Genomic DNA, 23,801 nt, shown 5'->3' with positions numbered 1-23,801 from the left:
TTTAATCTAACTTTAAATTTAAAGGTGATTTGAACGGTAAGAAACAAACCAGTCTTGAAGTTGGTACCTCCACCATTTTTTCAAAGTCAATTTTTAATTCTCTCTAACTTTTTTCCTCATCAATTGATTTGTATAAAAAATGGTGACAATGGATCTGAAACCTTCTCCTATCGCCCAATAAAAACGATTTAATCTAGCTTTAACTCTAAAGAGCTTTTAAATGGTGAGGAACCAGTCTTGAATTTGGCGCCTTCGCCATTTTTTCAAAGTCATTTTTTAGCTCCCTATAACTTTTCTTCTAAATAAATACAATATACTAAAACATACAACATAGATAATACATCCCACAGCACAAAATGGTTAAAAAATGGCTTTTGAGTCTTGGTGGAGAAATTGGCCTGAATGTGGAGTTAAATAAATAATTTTTATAATGTTAGAATGGAGGGATTAAAACAACGTTAATGTCAAATTTAAGGAACATTTTTAGTAAATTTTTGGTTGAAAAGCCATGTGGGCAGAAAAATAAAAATTAAAAAATATGTTTTTTAAACTGTTTTATACTTTTTAGACTTTAGAGTTAAATATATATATCCTGACATAAATTTTGCAAAAAAATTAAGGTAGATTTAACACAGTCCACCGCTCATTTACTACGTATGATATTCCTGAAAGCAATCTTTTTATTCTCCTAGCCAGTGTGTAGAATACGTGTTTGATTATCTTTGGTACTACACAAGGGACATCTTTTTCTGGTTGAATATGTATGTTGATGATTAGCCTCTGAGAGTCTTGTTGGTGGAGTCTTGTTGAGGGATACTTATATCGGCACATCGTTTTTTAGTATTAAGTGCAGATATAAGGTTTTCCGCCATGGTCCTTCATTATCATGTTTTTAAGACCAACTTCCTAGTATACAATAAATGCGTTTACAATAGAAGCATTCAGAAAAAGAAATATCATGTGTCACCACTTATGGCTGTTTCTGTCAACGTCATAAGTGCTTTTCAGCTGATAGAACTTATCAACTCTATTCATGAATTTATTGTAATCAATTAAAAGCTGGAGGCATCGTACATTCTCGACGGTTCCATCTTATTTTTTGTTTTTACTGTAACTGTATCTTAAGAGTATTGAGTATTGATAATTCAACAATAGACACATTGCTCTTTTATTTTTCCATTTAAGAGCTAGCAAGCCGTTATTTTTCTTGCGTATCTCTATTACCCGTTTTAATTTGGCATCTTGTAACAAACTTGGTGAATGTTTTCTTATCAGATTTATTGTACCACGAGCAAATATTTTATATACATTTTTGCAGATATATAATAAAGGGAACGTCAATAATTGTCAAAAAATAGGCCATAACCTTTATTTTCAAAACCGAGGAACAACGTTTTTATAACTGTGCTTTCTGAATCTTTTTGGATTCCATCATTTGTTTTACCCTAAATATCAAATTTATAACATTGTCCTGTTTTATCTAGCAGTATCCAAACCTTATACACCCGCTTTATTGGATTTTTAGAACTTTACTGCCGTAGATGTCATTCTTTCTTTATATTTCATCGTGAATTCTTCTATAGCAATATTTTTTGAAACTTTAAACCATAACGAGAACCTGTCTTGTAAATTATCTCTCAGGGGTCGTACTTTATAGAGTTTATAAAAGTTTGAAGTATTGTTTTGTGAGTGTACAGAATTATCATTTAGGTAGAGAGTATTTAAATTCAGTTAAAACGTTTTACTGGCCTAAGTGACGATATAAACGAGTCATGTAGTAATTTATTAGAAGACCAATAGCCTCTATAATAAGGTAATCTTTTAATGTCCATCAGTAAATTTTGCCAAGAAAATTTTTTTGCTGCGACAATTTAGATTTTTTGGTTTCCTTAAGAAACAAGAGTTTTCTCATGTTTTATTCTTCCTGTTCTCATATCTTTTTATTATAATATTTACTTCCTGTGCTAATTATGTTTCGTTTTAATAATAGCGAAAATAATAATATGGACAGACTACGGATTTTTGATATTTTGAAGGCTTCTACTACATTTTGTCCTTCAATGACTACATGTTCTTACCAGGAAACGTAATATATTATTTAAATATGCTGTGATCTTATTTAAGTATGTCATGATTACATCTGAGAATGGTTATAAAAAAAAGTGGACAAGATGTCGCCTTTTTTATATTTTGGTTTTCTATTGCATTTTATTTTATAATAACTACCTGTATCGCCTTGACAACATATTTTTATTATGTAGTTATGCTACCTAAATACGGGACTTTTACATTACCATTGTCATTGAAACTTGGGTTTGAGACGGGTATTCATACATACGGTATTATTGAACGAATTAGAAATTATCACGTTATCATGGGAATCCCATCGTGTATGTTCTAGAGTTGCTTCAGGTGCTGTTGCCACAAGAAAAATAGATTACCTTAATTAGTGCAACTAAGGTATATATGTAATTTATCTCTGGAACCTATATATATACTATACTTAACCATGGTCATTTTTCAGAAAATAGTTGAGCGTTATATATGCTCCCTGACATAAGAGGTGTTACATCCAGAACAAATAAATTTTCAACTTTTTCGGCAGCACATAATGGCTACTGTTAAAGCATGACACAGTAACGACAATGTGTTATCTTTGTTTTGTGAAAAAAAAGCATTTTCTGATAGTACAGATATTTTTAGTTATTGTTCAAGTTCGTTTACTAGTATTAAGCATAGCAATATGCCTCGAGTTCGAAGACCTCAAAATTATCACCATAGTAGCGATTTTGACATAGATAGAATTGTTGCCTATCTGCCAACGGTCAACTGAGGTGCTTCAGACAACTAGCCCTACAAGACCGTTTTGCTATTAGACGTCAGATAGCTGACGCATGATTTGGAGAAGAAGGTAAACCTGTTACTATGCGTAGACTCTCCCACTCGAGCCTTTGATCTTTTTTCATAACCTCTACGGTTAGTGGCTGTGGATCGCTGTCTTCCGTGTTTGAACTGGAGCAGCGAATGGCAATATTAGCAGTGTATTCAGCTGAGGGAAAGCGAAACACATTATTAGTTCTTTTCTTATTACTTGCCTATAAAAATTCTAGCATATTAGCATTTCTTTGTACCTTATTGCCAAAAAAATTAATTGAAGAAGTTGTTGAATTGGATAATTTAAATACTTGAAATGGCGAATGAAATACTAAATAAAAAAATGCTATAAATGGAACCAAAGGAGAATAAAATTGAACATATTATCTCACACTTATCTGCAATCTCTTGGACAGGGTGAGATACACCCTAACGTTGACCCGCACAGAAAAATCCAGTTTTGTGAAATAATAACAGATAGAATTACGGCAGAACCTCGACTGGTTAAAAATATTTACGTATTATAATGATCAGTGTAACTATTATTGAAATGGGCATGTTAGTTAATAACCAAAGCTGTCGTTACTGGAATCATGAGAACTTCTAGAAAATTAACGTTTGGGCTGGCATATAGGAGATGGTATTATTGACCCAATATTTATACTAAGAATTAAAATGCTGATATGTATGCTGAAATGCTATAGAGGTCTACCGAGCCACTTATAGTGCGGAATTAGAAACTCAGAGGGACATGAAATTTATCTTTAGAAGAACGCTTATTACAATTGGAGTAGTTCTCATTATGTAGTTCCCTTAGGCAATAATTGCATGATCATTAACCTAGCCAGTAGATTGGGAGAAGAGGTCCTATTGAATGGCCACCTAGATCCCCGGACCTAACAACTCTTGACTTCTTTTTGTGGTGTTACCTAAAATCTGTAGTTTTTAAAACGTATACTGAGTCACTAGTTCAGGAATACCGTGCTATATCCAGAGAAACATTTGTAAATGTACATGGAGAACTTAAAAGTAAGATTTATTATTGTCTTCAAAATAACGAAAATCATTTTCAAAATTTAATTTATTAATAATAAAAATTTCAAAATAGTGTTTATTTATTGTTTTTCTTGATAAGCAGATAAATGAATACAGTAATAAAATTATTGGAAAGCATTTTTCAAGAGCTTCAAAGTGATGTATCACTCGACCTCTTTCTATTTAAGATTCTAGGATATCTCACCCTGTCCAAGGGGTTGCAGATAAAGGTAAGATAATATGTTTACTTTTGTTCCCCCTTCGTTCTATAGAAACTTTTTAGTTCGTTTTTTTATTCGGTTTTTCGTCACTGGAAAATCACGTATTGGGCAACAATAATATAGTCATAAGTATATCGTAATTGAAATTAATTATTTTCATTCATTTTCGCAGCAATCGCATAATAACAATATTATAATCTATTATTTCCTCGCACGACTAGTTGACAATTAAAGGTATACCAACACGCAAATTCCATCCGATTTTTTTTTCATCTAAATTGTATTGTATGGTCGCCGATTGCGGAACACCCTATGGCCAAGCACATTCTTAATACGTCTAGATTCGATTGTCCCGATTCTACGACCCACGTACACTTAATTTGCATAAAGACAACACTGAAATTGCAAATATTTTGCATAGAAGTGCCTTATTAGACCGATTTTGTATGTTTTATTCTTTCTGGCTCCATTTAGCGTAGATGGTGCGTAAAACCAGAAATTTATTGCGCAACATCAAGGTTACTCAATTTCACGTTCGGTATTGTGTGTCTAAATCTGTTAAAAATATTAAAAACTATCGGGTCGTGCCTACTAAACAAAAGGAAATACCATTGAATAAATGAATTTTCTATTCAGCTACAGGGCAGTAAATCATACTTTGGTCGCGGCATGCAGATTTCTTTAGATTGCTTCATTTGCTTCGGACAGCCCGTTTGACATATGACTACATGGACTTTAAAAGCGAAATTTATACGTAGGCCGTTTAATCTTTGGCATACCAACTGGTAGTAATTGTTTTGCAATTGATTCGGATATATTGTTTAATTAGTAGGCTTTATGATATATGTACACAATTTAATCAAACGTAAGCATAAATAATATGATTTAAACACTAGTTTTCTTATAACTCATAATTTCTATTTAATGCTTCGTTCCTGAGAAATCTGGAACAAATCTTCCTTCATTCCTAGTCCTGGTTATCCATTAACTAGGACTATTGAAAAGAATAAATGTATTTAAGTAGAGTAAATGGAGAATAAAGACAGGCAACCCACTACAGATTAGAAAGAAATCGTGGAAATCATAAAAGACTTTTATTTAAATCTGTACAGCGAAAGACCAGAAGAAAATGATCTTCAGATAATCCCTCATATGCTTAATCAGGGATCAGAAGAGCTGCCGGAAATAACTACTGGGAAGGAAATCGAGGAAGTCAAAGAAGGGATAAAGATATTCCTGAAAGCAATAGCAGTCTTGTATAAAAATGCCTTATAGAAGCAACAGTCTCTACTGCCTCGAATAATGCCATAATAGTTATCACGCATAAAAAAAAATATTGCCAACCTAAAAAACTATAACACAATTAGTTTACTCTCATATCTCTACAAATTATGTGGCAAAATTATTACTAGTAACCTTTAATCTAAATTTGACTTCGTATCAGCCTTCAGAATATGCATGTTTACGGGTACGGAATACCATAAGCAGGTTATTAAAACCTTAATAGAGAAGTGTGTCAAATATAACAAACCGCTAGTATTTGTGGACTATGAAAAACCCTATGACAACACAAATGCACTTGCTAACCACCGAGCTGACAGTACATACACTGCTGTTCTACAACATATCTACAACCACGCAACAGTAAGGGTAAGAGTTTATGAAAAGACCGAAAAATGGAAGATACAATATGGAGTTCGACAGGGAGATACAATCTTGCCTAAGTTTACCACGCTTCTGGAATACATGTTCAAAAACATTGAGCTGAACAGTCTAGGTATAAATATCGATGAAAAAGATCATAATCACCTCTGATTCGCCGACGGCATTTACCATATATACACGCAACCGATAATGCGCATTATCGAAATGCAAATTAATATAAAGCGCATGTGTATACATCTGTAAATGGTTTTAGCCTTACTAATTCGCGTTATTGAAAAACGTTTTAAATATGTGTATGATCTTGCTATAATGCGCATTAAGGTTCAATGTATACGTAAGAAGATCCAAATTCGCATTAATTTTCAGTGCTGCTAACTAACAAAAATTTAAAAACCGAGACAATATAAATGTGTTATCAATAAATTATTTAGGTTGGCAATAAAAAACAGCTGATTAACGTCAACGTTAAAACCTCTTCTTAAAAAGTATTATGTAAACATACGCTAAAGCGTTTTTACTTTAGTTCGCATTAGCCGCTAATTTGCATTACAGTCACGTGTAAGCTAAGTAATTGTATTAATATCAGATTGTCTATATCTATATAAAACGAAAAAAATGCTGTCAAAACTAACATTTGCCTGACCCAAAGGTGGTCTTAAAAACATTATAATAAAAACGGAATTCAGACCAAACCTAGTCCTTAACTAAAAGTACTAAAACCTTCTGGTATAAGTAGAAGAGATCTACAAATATCTAGAATATGAGATCAGGCGGAGATAATCAAACATGGAAAATCGAGCTGAGGATTAGACTAATATGGCAGCTTATGGTAAACTTAAACATATATTTAAGTCACATATTTCGATATACCTTGAAAGTTACACACCGCGCCATAAAACGTGCTCTATTAGAAATTACAATAAGGATAGCGTTCCCAATGAAACAGTAGGACAGAGAACCGATTACAGATATAGTAGAGTGAATGGCATATAGCAAAAATGCCGTAAGAAAAATGGATTAAAGGAATTATAGAATGGCGACCAACAGAACAAACATTCAAACCAGGGACGACCACCAACCAGATGGACAGATGTGAAATGCATCTTGGCAAACTGGATTCATGCTGTTCAGGACCAGAAAAATTGGAAATTATTGAGGGAGATCTATGTTCACCATAGATGTCCACTATCGATAATGATTAATATAGAGAGTTGACATAGAGACAGCCTTTTTTATGATGAAGATGATAGTCATTTGGTTTAAGACTTTGATACAGCTTATTGACGATCTTCATGTTCATCTTAAAAGCTAACACAAATCGATAGAACTTTCCAAACATTTACAGTTTTTTTGTAGCTATATGCCAGTGTAGGTTATACAATAAATCTTGGTTTTTAGAACTAAGAAAAGTTGCTCATGATTTCACAGATGTCACTGAGTCTCACTGATCAAAGCCTTTCGTACCTAGTGTAAGAAATCGATTTTAACATGTTTTTGCTAAGTTTCTTAAAATGTCTTTGATAGCTTGAGTAAAAGAAAAGCTGTCATAAATTTGGAAACTTCTTCTTCTTCTTCTTTTATATCTTCTGGATTCTATCAAGAAAAGTTTCCTCAGGAGACGTTTATGGTCTAAGCTGCTATGACCAATTTCAATGTCCTGGTCTCAAGTATATGTACACTCAGCGAGGGAGTATTTCAATTTTTTTACATCCACGCCTTAGTGTATAGCAAGGTTAGGGGCTCTCAATTTCAGGACATAGTAATCTGCTTCTTTCATGATGCATCAGGCATCATCCGGCCTGAATGGGATAAGCTAACCATCGGCTAGGTATCTGGAAATATGTTTAAGAGGAGAGAAGAGGACAAAGAACAACCACGCCTTGACTTGTCGAAAGGCGATGCAAAAGTCGTATTTAGGAGATAACAAAAGTTGAGGTTTAGTTAAGAGATTAAGTCAAACCTATAGAATGGTGAGTCTTGCATATTTCTGCTTATCTTAATTGCTAAATTATAGCTCTAAATTTAGCACATAAATCTTTTTAATCTCTTGTTCAGTTTTATTAAAAAATAAATAAAGCTTAACAGAGCTATATCGGAAACAATAAGAACCATGTGCAAACTAACCTCAAATAAATTAAATTAGCTTAAACGTAATTTCATGTTTGGAGCAGCACCAATTTTAACTTGTTGTAAAATCTCATCAGTTTTCCTCAGGTCAACCTTTGAATAATATGATTGTCATATACACTAGTCATAAGTGTGGAGCCTAATTACATTTAAGAGTTTGTTTTTAGTTATTGCATCCCAGTCTGGTTTGATTAATACTGATAAAGTTAGTTTTTACGGTATTAATTCTTTCTCGTTCCTATACATAACATCAAAGAGAAAAAGAATTTTATCATGATCATACTTTTGTTGGGTCTGTTACATTATTAAAAACTTTATTATTGGAGGCTTTTTTATAATGAATAACAAAACAAGATGGAAGATGTCAATTACAAATAGGTGTTTCCTAATAGTTGGTTCAGAGGCCTTTTCAATTGGCCTGATTTTCAAATATTAACGATATTCATATTCAAACAATAATCAGTGTTTCCTAGTAGAGTTGTTGCGTTAACAATCTTAATAAATGCCAAAAAAATATTGATAATGATCTACAATAACCATTAGAATTTAGATATTATAACTAAGTAACTCACAAAGTTATTTAATTACTCGCAAAATCTCTGTGAAAAATGATAATTTTAATGAAATAAAAAGACAATTGATTTATAAACTAATCATGTTGATCTTTGACATATCGCATCTGTCTCAACAATGGTTGACTCGGCACAAAGCAAATCAGAATGTTAAGCATAATATAAATGATTATTTTGTAGATTATATGCCTTAATGACTGACCTATATACCCAAATAAATATATGTATAAGGATTTAGAACCCATTCTTATGGCTAACACGCACCTAATGTTAAAACTAAATAAAAATAAAGTATTTAAAACGAACAATTCACATGGAGTGGGCGATACATAATAAATTGCATTATATAACCGATCCCCTCATAATAAATGTTAATTTGTAAACTGTTTACTTAACAAATCGAACGCGGTTGCACATCTGAAAAAAATCCTTTTTTTTACGCCCACTCTTACATTGTCTTGCGATGATGCACTCGAAGAAGTAAAAATTTTAACACCATTTGCTGACCTTCTTGCTAAGTTACTTCAGGTATTTAATAATTATTTCAAAAATATTTAGGTATAAGGTATCCTTGTTCTAAAACCTAAAACAGATGCCGCTATATGCCTTAAAAATTATATGAACGGCAATTACGGAGGATTTATTGCGTTATTTACGGACAACTGTGCAAATTGTTAAATTACATTATGGCTTATGCTTTTCAATTAAGATATATCTTATTTAAGTGTGATTGGCGTAAGTAACAGGTGTCCCCATTTTCTTAGTTTTTTCTTAATTCATTATTACGAAAACTTGAAAGAATCATTAAGAGTTGATCCCAATGTTGCGTTATAGTAAAATAAGTTCTTATTTTTTCGGTGGTCAACTAAATAATCACTAATGCTGACGTTATATTTTGTAACAATTTAAGTCGCATTTTGATTTTTTACTATAACGATCAGAGGTACGTTTTTTTTATGGTAAGATCGCAACCATCACTGATATTATTACTTTCATTTAATAAAGTAATTTAATGCACAGTTGAGGTATCCAGTAATACTCGTGACGTCAAACTCTTAATTTTTAGTCAATACTTTCATCAGACGTCAAGATAACGTCAACTGTTTCAAGATCGTTTCAGCTCATCGTTTAATATAGTTTAGATGTTTTTTTTTGATTTAATAAATATGTTGAACAAACTGATCACATACTTATATACTCTATCAAGAATTTCATTTCGATATTCATACTCCTAATCTAATCACACTGATAACTTGGAATACAGAGGTCGGCATAAGTCAGTTAACCAATTTAACCAACCAACCAACCATACCAAACAAAAAAAAAGGATACAGAAAAATAGTTTATTGCTTTGATTATTTCTATACAAAAGTAATTATGATTTAAAAATTACATTTTGTATTCAAATTGCAGACCGCCTTCCTCAATGCAAATATGATACCGCTTATTTACGCTTTTGCAGGTTTTATCAAAGAATTCTGGGTTGTTGCGAAGTGCATCAAATTCCTCTTGAATTCTCATTTCAAGTGTTCAATGTCACGTAATGGGGTGGCGAATACTTTGTTTTTGAGTACTCCCCACAGAGAAAAATCACATGGCCTTAGGTCGGGTGACCGTGCTGGCCACTCAATTCTTCCTCTTTTTCCTATCCACATACCAATCTCGGCATTCAGGTATTCGCGAACTTCAAGTCCGAAGTGCGGCGGAGCGCCATCTTGTTGGAAATAGCGAAATACGGTGAGCCACAATCGTAAACTAACAAGAAGTAGTGCCAAGTACCATACTCCTCACCTCTAATCGCACAAATTCGGTAAGGCAAGCACCGTTGCCGCGTTCGCACTATTTTTGAATAGCGCAGGACAGCGTTAACTGACTTATGCCGACCCCTGTATAACTTACGATATGCAGTTCAACACGGAACACACACTTTTACCAGATGTCAACTCAACATTGGATGTTCAGTGTTAATATCCGAGGACTTATTTTATCTATAATTAGACGTGTATTTAGATGCACATATTAGATATAAGTATAATCAACTTTCTTCAAACATCATTCCAACATCTCATATTGAAAGTCGCTCAGGCATTTTAAGCTGAATATTTCCTTATACTATATAGGCAAATGGTGGCTTTTCTACTCAATAAAGAAATGCAATGACTTATTTTGCAAATAGTTTTTATCAGGTGTCAAGTTAACCATAGGTCAACGTTAGCTCTTCTTTTTATTTAAGAAATCCAGTGACTAATTTGGAGCGGTCTTGCCAACGTCGCATATTAAAGACATCTCGTTAACGTTGACTTTTTACTTACATTTAATAAAGGAATCCAATGACTCAGTTTATCTACAATTAAACATCTTGATTGATATACTTAATCTAGTTGGGCATGGGCATCAACCAATACTTTAGCTGTCTGGTCTATATAGAATTGACACGATATGAAAATAAATATCGTGTATTAGATTTAAAATCAACGTAGTATGTTCTATTAACATTGCTAAAAAGGTTAGAATCCAATATTTAGTTTTATCGATAATTAGGCTTATTGATTAGTATACCAAATCTAGTACTTTTTCTTTAAATTCTTTAGTCAATATAGACTTTATATCAGAGACCAAATCAACGTCGAATGTTCGATATTCCACCTCTCTTAAAGTTACTCAGACATTATCGTAAAATTCGTGACTTCGGGATAATATTGATTTGCATTGGCTAAGTTAAGAACAAATTTGGTTTCTATTTTAATACAAAAATATATTTGATATCAAGAAAAATATCTCATGCTAGATATACAGGTCGTCTCGGCTAACGTTGATCAGATATTTTGAAACATTTATTTACGTTGAGTATTACGCATTAAAGTCAATGGATTTTTCACTTTCATTTATTAAAGTAGGTAGTTCAAAAAGTGTTGTTAAACATTTTTTTAAATTTAATTAGAACATTTGGTTGGATCAATCCTTCCATTTAATAAAGTTATTTATTCGCTCATTTTATCCATAGTTAGACATCTATACTATTACGGTATAACTAATTTAGTTAAAGAAATTCCTTCAAATACCATATGATATGTTGCATTTGAATTTCCACTAGACGTATGTTACCAAGCTTCTGATTCTGGATGTGGCATCGTTCCAGGGTATAACTTTAACTTAGGGTATAACTTAACTTCAAATTTGGCGGAAATTCGTTAAAAACGATGGTTATCACGACATATTCTTCTATATTTTTATTGAGCTTATAAAACATAATAATCAAATATTATACGTTTAACCAACAAAGACCAAATTGAGTAATAATGCATTTTTGGGTGTTGTAACGCTGCTGTTATATGTCACACATAAAATACCAATTCCCATGAAGAATCGTCTTATTAACCCAACTAGACACGAAATGCTTTGGCATTTTCCGCTATGCAACCAGTACCACGGTTGCGATATTAAAATTTTAGCAATAAATAAATAGCATTATATACTACTTACGATTATGACTTAATTTATTAAACCGTCTTACCGTGAGAATGGCCGGATTTACAGAAATTTATTTATTTTTTCAACCATAATAAATGAGTGGCGCTGTAATATTAATTCACTGCACTCAGGAGATTAACGCTTTAGGAAATTTTAACAAAAGAAGCAGCCATTGTGCGATAAGACAATAGAACTGGTGACATAAGATAAACAAATCAGAAGACAAAACGAATTATTGTTCTGTGTTCGTTGAGAATAGCAAATATATATATATATCTATACAAAAGGTAAATTTTATGCTGGTTTATTTATTTTTTCACGATGCCATAACATACGTACAATGTGTCATAAAGGTTTACGCTCAACTGTTCGTTAAACTTTTGTTTTTTCGTACAATAAAACATGTGTTAGGCGAAAAAATATAAACTGCGTTAACGCAAATTTAACAAAATAATTTTAGGTGTAAGTTTGAGGCTGGTTGAAAACGATCGTTTTTCGTATTCAGTTTTCAAATTCGAAACTTAGAAACGGCTTTTCGTAAAACTGCAGCGGACCACAATAATTGATTTCTTAGCGGTTATAATAATAACCGTAAGCAAAATGGATGACGGCGAATTTTAATTAGGTTGCTGCCAAGCTAAATCGTTTACATACCTAAATTTCCCTAGTCTGGCGTTTCTCTCAGCCACCATAGCGAACATGAGCTGAATATAGTTTCAGTTCAGGTTCTATCAATGAGAGCGGAATTGGTTTTGGTGGCCAAGAATACTTTTTTCAGCAGTACGAGATCGACAACATGGGTATAGAAGGCAGAATTTGGAGGGACGGAATAGTCCGACACCCAAAATGGTTCAATTTCTTCTGTTAATTTTTGACGTACATCAAATATGGCAATAATGACGTTAATAACATTTCAACTATAGCATTTTACTACTCGTCTGACTTTTTTTATGATCCTTTTGGGTGGAAAATAAGACTAAAAAGGAGAGAATTGAATTGAGTTCACTTCAAATGAAATCAAAATCAAAATATGCTTTATTGTCATAAGAGATAATCTTGTCGACAAAGCTGTATGGGATGAATGGCAGTATAAAATAGCTACTAAAATAATGCTCAAAAAAGATCTCTTGCAGCAAAACTCAAGTACTACATACACATTTCTGACAGGGCACAGACAAATATTCGTCAGAAAATATAAAATGTATAATGTCATAATTATGTCAAAATCTATCTAAAAAGAAGTCATTTATTTCATAGTAGTACCTTGCAACCAACAATTTTTTAACCCTTTTCCTAAAGACTTTATTACTTTGCACTTCCTTAATATCCGCTGGAAGATGAATAAACATTTTTTTACCATCAAATATAAATGACCTTTTTATTAATGAGTTTGACGGTACAGGCAAAATCACATCATTAGCCCTTCTGCTCCTATAATGGTGCCTATCTCCAACATTGAGATCTCTGTACTTTTTTGTGAATTAAGCACACTGTTTCCAGTATAAATAAAGAAGGCAACGTAAGGATTTTGTAAGTAATAAAAAGTTCTCTACATGAATCTCTTATACCTACTTTGCAAATATATCTGATAGCCCTCTTTTGCAAGATAAAACACTCATAAATATTTGATTGGTACACGCACCCCAAAAACACAAACCATACCTCAGACGTGACTCAATCAGTGCAAAATAGGCATTCCTGGCCATACTAAACTCTACTTCTCTTGTTATGATTTTAAGGGCATAACAATTAGACGCCAACTTGTTGCACAATAATCTGATATGACTTTCAAACTTCAATTTGTTGTCAAGACTTATTCCCAAGAACTTATTTTCATTTAAATTATTTAAATAAATCTTTCCAAGGCAAACTCTGCCCAAACTGCATTTAAAGTTCATGACATTTGTTTTAAGAACATTTAAAGTTAGCTTGTTGCAGTCACACCATTTTTTAATTTTGGCTAAATCCCTATTTACTATATTATTTAGGTTTTCAACACTAACATCATGCCAAAGTACCATTGCATCATCTGCAAATTGAATAAATATATATATATATATTTATTCAATTATATGTATATTAATTTATTCAATTATATGTATATATTTATTCAAATATATGTATATTAAGGTTTGCCATATCATTTATATATATCAGAAACAAAATGGGACCCAACTGGGAACCCAAATGGGACCTGATCCCTGTGGGACACCATGTGAAACAGGCTGCTGTTTTGAGGAGGAACCACCTGAGGAAACACTTTGATACCTATCCTTCAAATACGATGCGAACCATTACAGAGCCGGCTCCTGAAAACCATAACGCTCAAGCTTCCACAGCAGTATTCCGTGATCAACACAATCAAAGGCCTTGGTCAGATCACAGAACACTGCCGCAGCCAACCCGCCACTGTTCAGTCCCAAAAAGAGGGACTCTAGGAATGAGAAAATAGCGTCAGACGTTCCCTTACCTGGAGAGACTCTGGATCACCTCCTTTAAATAATGGAATTACTTTAGCTATCTTAAGGCAATCCGGAAATGTACCTGTGGTAAAAGAGTGATTTATGGCACTAACCACCTCCAATGCGCAATCAGGCAAGTTAAGGAAATGCTGCACAGTTAGACCATCATAGCCAAATAACTTTTTTTTCTTAATTTCCCTAAGGGTAGATTTAATTTCCGCAATATCAACAGGCAGGAAAAACAATGAATCAGGCTCAGCAGGACGATCAAGATACTGCTGATAATTAGAGTCGCCCTGGATTTTATTTGCCAAGTTTCTACCAATAGTACAGTAAAAGTCATTTAGTTTGTCAGGCCTAATATTTGTTCTTAAACATGATGAATCTCCCTGCTTCCCCCTCAACTCATTAACTATGTTTCAAGCTTCACTTTGAATATTGCTTGAATTGAATTTCTCTATACATTGCCCTATAAGCATTAAAATAATTTAAAAATGCATTATTATTAATTAAAAATTTAAAATTTACGAATATAGTGTAGGCACCTGGGGTTTCTTGCCGAGGTTTGAATACCTTTGGTAATCCATTTCTTTCTTGATTTTTTCTTTAATAATCTAGTCGGAAAGACTTTATTAATATGTTCACACAAAATTTTACGAAAAAATGTTAATCAATCATCAGTGGTTAAAATTCGCTGCCAGTCACAATAAATACTTAGTTGCAAGAATCTACCATAATTGCCCTTAACTTTCTTACCTTTTATTTCAGTTTTATGACATATGTTAAAGTTGCCTGACACGGCTTCATGATCTGAGAGCCCAGAATTTACAATTTTACACAAACAATTTTCTTCGTTAATATTAGAACAAACATAATCAATTTGAGTGGCGGAATGGGCAGTGATCCGGGTAGGACCCTCAAACATTACATTTAAATCGTAAGACTTTAATAGACAAGACAGTAAATTGGTGTTGTTATTTGAAAGGTCTAGAAAGTCAACGTTAAAATTACCACACAAAATAATCCTAGAACTAACATTTAAGCCACTCAATAAAACTTCTAACTTAAACAGGAAATCACCCACACTAGCGCCAGGAGTTCTATATAAACATATAATGTACAAGTTTGCAGTCTTACTATGATGTATTCAAATACCTTGTCTTATTCTACATTCTAATTCTACAAAATGCATTCTATCTCTTAGCCTTGAATGCATATAAATTATAGAACCCCCATGTAGATATCAAGAATAAGAACCTTCAAACATTATGGTTGCAAATCTTACAAGTCCCAATTCACCAAACATATCACTTGATAACCCCACTGGTTTGTGACATCTTTAGAACATTGTGACTTACCAAACCATCCTGTAGGAAATGGCAATAATGCAAACTTTCGAAATTGCATTTAAAAATCTTTATTTTATTTTTTTTGTTAGAATTTATATTTTGTTTTTTATAGTATGTGAATATACCGGGTGTCTTAGGAAAGTGGTTCGCCCCTATAACTTTTTTTAATTAAGTTAAAAAAATGAAATTTGGTAAGTGGGTGTTGTATCCAAATTGGAATTGGCTGACGTATTTAGTTGTTTTCTGTCACTTCAGGGTTAACCGGAAATGACCCTAACTTTCGTATTTTAAATAGGATCCCCCAATTTTTTTGACATATTAGAAAATGACATTCTAAGAAAAATGATACCCCATATGTCAACTTTTGACACCTAATCTTGAAATAATTTAATTTATATATCTCTAGAGTCCAGACTTAAATGTCCTAAATAAGCAATTTCTTGAATACTAAATTTAAATCAAATGATATTTTAGTTTATTCATGAAAAAAGTACCGAGAGATATCTGAGATATGCGATATTAAGATTTATTTATGTTCCGGCTTTTTCAAATTCGAAATTAACAATTTTCATAAAATGTGAAAAAATATCTAAAAAAAAATCGTAATTCGTAAAATTCTATTTAAATATATCTTTCATCACTCTTCAGTTATCGCATCAACTTCTGTAATTCTACAAATGACTTTAAATTCGAATATCGCGCAATAGATCAGGTTTAAATTTCCCGCCACATGCCACCCAAGTTGATCACCCTGAACATCAATAGCGCTGTCAATGGGAAAATCTGTCTGATCATTAGGCAACACGCATTTTTCTATATTTATGTTTTGTGCTCGACAATAATGGTGCAAAGTGTGTCCGATTGTGAATTATGTGCGGTTATCAGATCGTAACTCCCGCATTGTGACAGCAAATGAAACACGCGTTTACCATACGAATGAAGTATGAAATCATGATGTGAAGGCAAAAATTCACTACTCTGCTAGGAATGTTATGGCCACGGTTTTGTGAGATGAATTCGGAGTTTTGCTCGATTTTCTTGAGCCAGATACCACGAATAATGCGGATAGATATTATGAAGTCCTAGAGAAACTCAGAAATGCCATTAAACTAAAACTCACTCAGAAATTGAAATACGAAATTTCGACCATCCATCTTACTCTCCAGACCTTCCCCAAGTGACAATTTTCTTTTTCTAAGGTTAAAAAAAAGCTTGGGTGGGAAGCACTTCGCTTCAAATGATGAAATCGAAAAAGTCGTTAAGTCGTGGTACCAAAAACAGGTCACACCAGATGTATTGAGCTACAAGGCAACTATGTAACTTACTTTTTGAATATTCTTCGTAATATTCCACAGAAGGGAATATTTTTCTACCGCAAATATTAATATTTGACTGTCACTTATGGCCAATACAAATACATTTCACAACAGAAACAAAATAATTCCGTTTTTTTTTAACGTCAGTCCTGCCTACCCGTAAATGGCAGTTTCCTTCGTCAAACGTTGTTGCATTTATTTGCGTCGGATCTATATAGCTCTGTGTTTAATAACAATTAAAATCAACAACTATAGATAAAATTAGTCATTTTATTACTTCATTAAATAAAAGTACGTCTAAGTGTTACCTGAAAAAATATATATTTCAGAACGTCTGAGGAACGTTAACCCCAACTTACTGATCATATGAAGATTAGAGAGTTACATGTGATTTACGTTCTGCATTTACTTATATCGTATTGCAAAATTCGGGTCTAGATAAATTATATGTACCTAATTATAGATAAAATTAATCATTAAGATACGTTACACAACATTTGATAAACGTTAATCCCGATAGCCTGAATATTAAATGTTTAACTTGACATCTTATTTATCATCGTCAAAGCACTACTCAGGTAGTAATTCAACATATGTCTAATATGCGGCCATTTCTGTATTGACTGAAAAACTAAAGTCTAATTATGGACAAAAGTACAAGTGGCGAACCTGAACACTAACCATAAAAGTTATGTACTAAAAAAAACAAGATTGTACTTCTTGTCGTCAGTCTAACTAGATGAAATCACAGATTTAACTAGCTAACGCAATAGCTTTAGCTAGTTAAATCTGTGATGAAATATAGAATTTTTTTATTAAATGCGTGAAAAAAGTCAATGTTAGATGAATCACATATTGACCTAAAAACCAAAAGTTTGCTTGACGTCATCTGCCTAATAAAACTACATACTATTTCTGCATAATTGAAGAAACTCCTATTTTTTGATCAGAGCGTTTGAAGTAATGACCGTTTTTACAACATTTTTATTAGTCTTAGGATATTGTAGTTGGTTGGGTTGTTCTTGTAAAAATATTGTAGTTCAAGGTCAACGTTAACTCGTAAATTTTCATAAATATGGGTAACTTGTAAACACTAAAAAAAACTAAATGCAATAATGTAAAGCCTCACTTAGACGTTTTTTGACATATAATTTTAGGTTAGATTATTGACAAATTTTACTCAAACTAATGTTTAATTTTTATAAAGATGCAAAGGAGTATTTTGCTGCGTGTTATTTTACGCACTTTTTCTGAATCAACAGTACAAATTTTAGTGCTTTATATCACAAATTACTTTAACCCAGATGCAATTCTATAAAAACGCTAATCGATATCAGTGACGTCGAGAAAATGGTATTAGATAAATTGTAAGGATGACGAGTATTGTTTGACGTAGAAACTTACTGCGGCTTAGCTGCCGCATAGATGAAGAGTATCATATTTAAATTGTATAGGTATTGCCTACATGTGTAATTTCTGTAATAGTATAAAACTAATTAATTACTTATATATATTTAAATAATTTCGATGTAAACTAAGAAACAAGTAAAATATTAAAGAGCATACGATTAAATCGAAATTTAAGCGAGTAATCTGTTTAAGCGTAAAAGAAATGATGATAATTTTTGGAATTAATAAGAGATGCTTTGGTACCAGACAGTAGTGGGAACGTAACAGAGACTGATACATATCAGGACGGTCTCTTCCATATGTGGATTAAAGTAGTTTATGATCATATTGTTATGGGAAACAGTAATTGTCATGGGAAAAATGTTAAAATGATATCCAGATAATAATTGTACTATTTGAGGACTTCGCAACGTAAAATTCTTGATCCGACCCTAATTAAAACGAGCAGCCAAATTCGGTTAATACTACAATAATATGTGATTTTGGGTGGCGCAACCGACAACGTACTTGTTACCGAAATCCTTGAGACTGGTAAATAACATTTACACTAATCAAATAATTTAAATATTTCGACCAAGCTCTTGATAATAATATTAATACCCATATGTACTGTAATAATAAAACCAAATAATAATCTGGAAATCACCCTAATACCAAAGCTATCAATAGTATTCAGACAACTGTATCTGCACTGCGCCATTGCCAATTTCTTTCTATATTATCCACACTTTAGTAGACAAGTTTCGAAATTTATTACCCCAGTCTGGCCCAGTCAGGCATTCCTGGAAACATCGATCCATATAATCCATGTAGTCGGCGCATATACAAACAAATATAGACGAAAGAATTTTAGAAAGGGACGTCCGAAGAGAACAGATTTTATGAATTTATTTTTACAAAACGCGAAAATGGCTGTAATACGAACCTGGCTAACCTCAGCCCACGTAATCGAAACCAATAAAAAATTGCAATTTATTCGATATGTAACGATAAGCAAATTCATTCAATGATTCCAAAAAAAAAATTAAAACAAGCAACAATAAGGCTGGATCCATAAAATGGTTTATTGAACTCGTTCCTCCGGCCCATGCGAAGAATAAATATATTGTAACGAGATTAACAAATTAACCATATAAGCTAGAGAGCATATTGCGTAGGCTACGATGGTTTCTCTGTTATTGGCAATCTGTTGTTTGCCACAACGTTTTTTTTGGTTTTGAAGTAATTCAAAATAAAGTTTTTTACGATCGTTTGCGCAGCAGTTTGATACTAATTTGCCAATGAATATCCTGTAAATATGCTTAAAATGTAATAAATATGTCTTGAATTCACCGATGAAGTTCAGAGTACCCATGTAGTTTATTTAAATTTGTTATTGATCATTTATTAGGAATAGTTTTATTTAATTATACGTTGAATGTAATAGTGATACTTCTACATGAAAATGCTTATAAGCTCTTTCCATAAAAAACAACTATATTTAATTAATAGAAAACAAAATATCTACAAAGACGTTGACGAATAAAGATCAATTTCATAATAGAAAATGTATGTGTATAGATATGTTAAAATTTTGGTTGGTTCATTCATTTCAGTCAATTTTGTGGGGCATGATTTATTTTATAAATTTGCCTTCTAAGTATGTTTTATTTGATCAAGGTGATCTTACATTTTTCGAATATTGGTATTAGCCCAGTAAGTATGTACTTATCATTGATTACGCGGTACTCTGAAGGTGTATTGAAGTAAAATGAATAATCTTGTATACAACTTTGCTCTTTAGAGAGGTTTTTATTTGACTAGTAGAACCAGGATATCTATAAATTTCTATATCTATAAATTTTTCGTGGCTTCACCAATATTGGTCAGTTTGTCCCTGGATAAAGTTTAAATCCAGATTTCTTAATTATGGTTGGCTCCATGAATCATGAATTGTAAATAATAAATTTGCTCAGTGCCTTTTTCACTTTAACCAATAAATGTCCGGATTTTTAAGAATATTGGTATTACTACCACTTAATTTAAACTTGCGTACCAAGGAGTATAGATTAAAGGGTGTTATAATAAGAACGGAATATTTGAATTGCGCGCCATATTTGACAGTCGCCATATTATCACATTATTATGACGTGACAGATGGGAGTTAGTAAATATAAAAGATTACACAGTAGAACAATGTAATGATTCATGAGAAACTAATTTATTCACAACGTGTCAATATACAGTGCATCCCAAAGGTTAGGTCTAAATTCATTTAAAATTTAGGGGTGTGTTCGAAGAAAAAACGCTCGGACCCGTCGATTTTTATTTCAAGTTGCGCATTTTTGTACATGAAGTTTGTATATACAGGGTTGCTCAAAAATAAATTACGACCATCAACTTCATTTTTTCAAATGAAAGCACCTTTTTATTTCATCTTTGAATTTCGCGTGGAATTCTACGTATGTTTCATGCATTAGGTCCTATACCTAAAGTCAACAGTTATCGAAAAAAAGACGATTCATGTAACAAATAAAAAAAGAACAAAAATTAAGTTAAATGTTCAAAATGGCTGCCATTCACGGCTTGACAATATCCAAGGCGATCAATAAAGTCTCGCGCTAAACTATGGCGCGCACTTCTCTGCGAATTCTCTCTTTCAAGTCTTCTAGATTATTTGACTTATTAACAAATACCTTCGACTTGAGGTATCCCCACAAAAAAAAAGTCGATTGGTGTTAGGTCAGGCGACCTAGCAGGCCATTCGATGGGTCCTCTCCTTCCTATCCACCGATTGGGAAAGGTTTCATCCAAAAATGTACGCACAGTGGCAGCATAGTGCGGAGAAGCGCCATCTTGCTGGAAAATTAGTTCTTCGTCAGGATAGTCTAGGTCCAATAGATTTGGAAATAAGGATATATAATAGACCATATATAATATAGTCGTAATTTATTTTTGAGCAACCCTGTATATACAAACTTCATGTACAAAAATGCGCAACTTGAAATAAAAATCGACGGGTCCGAGCGTTTTTTCTTCGAACACACCCCTGAATTTTAAATGAATTTAGGCATAACTTTTGGGATGCACTGTATATTGTGAGACCATAATGTGGTCTGGAGGATTAATTGCACTGTTTTTCTTCAAAAATGAAGAACGTAATGCAGTAACGGTGAAGGGCGAATGTTATTGTGCTATGATAACACAGTTTCTTATGCCTCATTTGAAACCTATTGATCTTGACGAGATGTGGTTTCAGCAGGACGGTGCCACATGTAATTTTGTCGTGTAACAATGACGATCTTACATGAGTTAGCTCCTGTTCGTGTAATTTTCCGATTTGGTGACTAGAAAAATTCACAAAGCTGCAATCTGAATTGCACAAAAAATTGCACTCCTGTGCAAGTAAAGCCGTAGCGTGCGTTTACAAGTTATTTTGTTTTATACGTAATTCCCAAATGTATATTTTCTAAAATAATAACCATTTCAATACGTTACTTCAGAAAACCAAACAGGAGAACAGAATGTTTTATCGAATACTGAAATTTCGCACTCTTATTGAAACACCCTTTAGATGAAAATCTTTAAGAGCTTTTTAATAAATTATAATGAATTTTCTTATCTACAACTCTTTGCTGAGAAGTTTCTTATTTAACTATATAACTATATTTTCGTGGATTTATCATTAACAGTTAATTTTGTCCCTAGAAATACTTTGATAAAAATTTTTTAAAAAATGTTAATACTACAAGTATAAATAATTAAGAGCAGTTTTGTGAATCATATCATTCTACCAATTTGCTGCCAAGGAGGTTTTTTAAGCATATTAATATTAACCCACTTAGTATAGACTTAGCAGAAATTTAAGCCGAAACATATTAAGAACTCTTAAGGCGCGTTTCCACCGGAATCGGCACAGCCGATCCGCAAAGCCGAAGCTATGGAAACGTTTTACCGATCGGCTTGCCGAACGGCGAACCACCAAAAGTCGGTCCGGATCAAAGGAAGCCGAGCCGAATTGAAGTGGTGGAAACGCGAAGCCCATCGGCACAGAGATTTTGGTGCGTTGTCAAATTATTATTTTTCAGTTCTCTGGCGGAAGTCACGGATGTATGTACTGCGCTGCGAAAATAGGTAACTTTTGAATAATGAACTGGAGTAACGAACAAGTCTTGGCCTTGATAGAGCTCTACATTTGTATCGTCAAGTACTAAGTCCTTTATTTAATCACTTGCACTGTATTATTTTCTGCTTCGAAGACTTGGTCTAACCCAAAATGGTAGGTCGCCGACGACGCTTTTTTTGAGCTGCAATAATTAATGAATGCTGCAGAGGCAAGAATCGCGTCGTCGTCATTGGCTTTGGCGATCGGCCCCGATCGATGAAAACGCTCCTTTAGGTTTACATAAAAATGCTCAAACACATTTTCATAAAATATACCTTTAACTACAGACTTGTGCTGCAAGGTATTATTAATTTGACCAACAGCAACAAGATATTTATAATAATGTCAGCCCATTAGTAAAAGTTAATTTATCCCTGCAGTATATTTGAATTAAATGTATCTTTAAAGTGATTAACTTCAGACTAAAGCTTATTAAAATAATTTTTACAGAACATAATTTAATATTTTTTTGAGATGTACTTACCATTTCGTCAAGACTTTTTAAATCGTTGGTGACAATTTGCGGTACCGGTCCGTACATCATAGGTGCTTCTTCTTCGAACTCGCTATCGCTGTCCTCATCCAGCTCATTGTTGTTATCATTTCCATCATTAAAACCGAGTTTCTTCTGATCTGCGGCGATTTCTCGATCGATTTGTCGTTCCATTTGGACGAGCATTGGTGCCAACATACCAAACCTAAATAAATAAAACATCATTGAAATTTAATTATTAGCGAGTCAGATAATTATGATTACCTAGCACCGCGCCTGGCTACTTCAAGCAAACAAAGGACGACGTGTTTTTCGTTTTTTCTCATAATTAGGTCATCGGATTCAAAGAGAAGGCACTCGATTATTTCTAGGCAAAAGCGGCACCAGTTTATGAAGTTGCTGACGTTATCTCTGGAAGAAAAGAGGCATTTTAATTAAAAAGTAATGAACATTATAATCAGCGTTAAGTATAATTGCTCCTTCAAGTTGGATTAGATTGAGTTAAAAAAGGAATACATTAAAAACTTGATAAATAGAAAGAATAAATGTTTGAGGCTTAAATTCAATCAGGAATAGGAGCCAAATATTTGCAAAGCATAATATTATCCAAATTATAATACACATCATCAACCCGTATAAAAAGAAACAAATGACTTTTTGAA

At 32.9% G+C, this 23,801-nt stretch overlaps 1 protein-coding gene across 2 annotated transcripts in view; it reads right to left on the bottom strand.

Annotated features, from left to right (window-relative positions):
- The window catches only part of LOC126746338 (GAS2-like protein pickled eggs), a 223,629-nt gene that overhangs the window by 60,465 nt on the left and 139,363 nt on the right, over positions 1–23,801 (bottom strand). For both annotated transcript variants that reach the window (XM_050454567.1, XM_050454559.1), the window contains exons 5-6: positions 23,404–23,550; positions 23,131–23,344 (exon numbers count right to left, since the gene is read on the bottom strand). In XM_050454567.1, the coding sequence (XP_050310524.1) occupies positions 23,131–23,344; positions 23,404–23,550 (361 nt within the window). The remainder of the gene's footprint in view (positions 1–23,130; positions 23,345–23,403; positions 23,551–23,801) is intronic.

This window comes from Anthonomus grandis, chromosome 2 (genome assembly GCF_022605725.1).
Source record: "Anthonomus grandis grandis chromosome 2, icAntGran1.3, whole genome shotgun sequence".
Classification (NCBI taxonomy): Eukaryota; Metazoa; Arthropoda; class Insecta; order Coleoptera; family Curculionidae; genus Anthonomus; species Anthonomus grandis.
The sequence above is the reverse complement of the archived record's forward strand: the minus strand, read 5'-3'. Positions and strand labels throughout refer to the sequence as shown.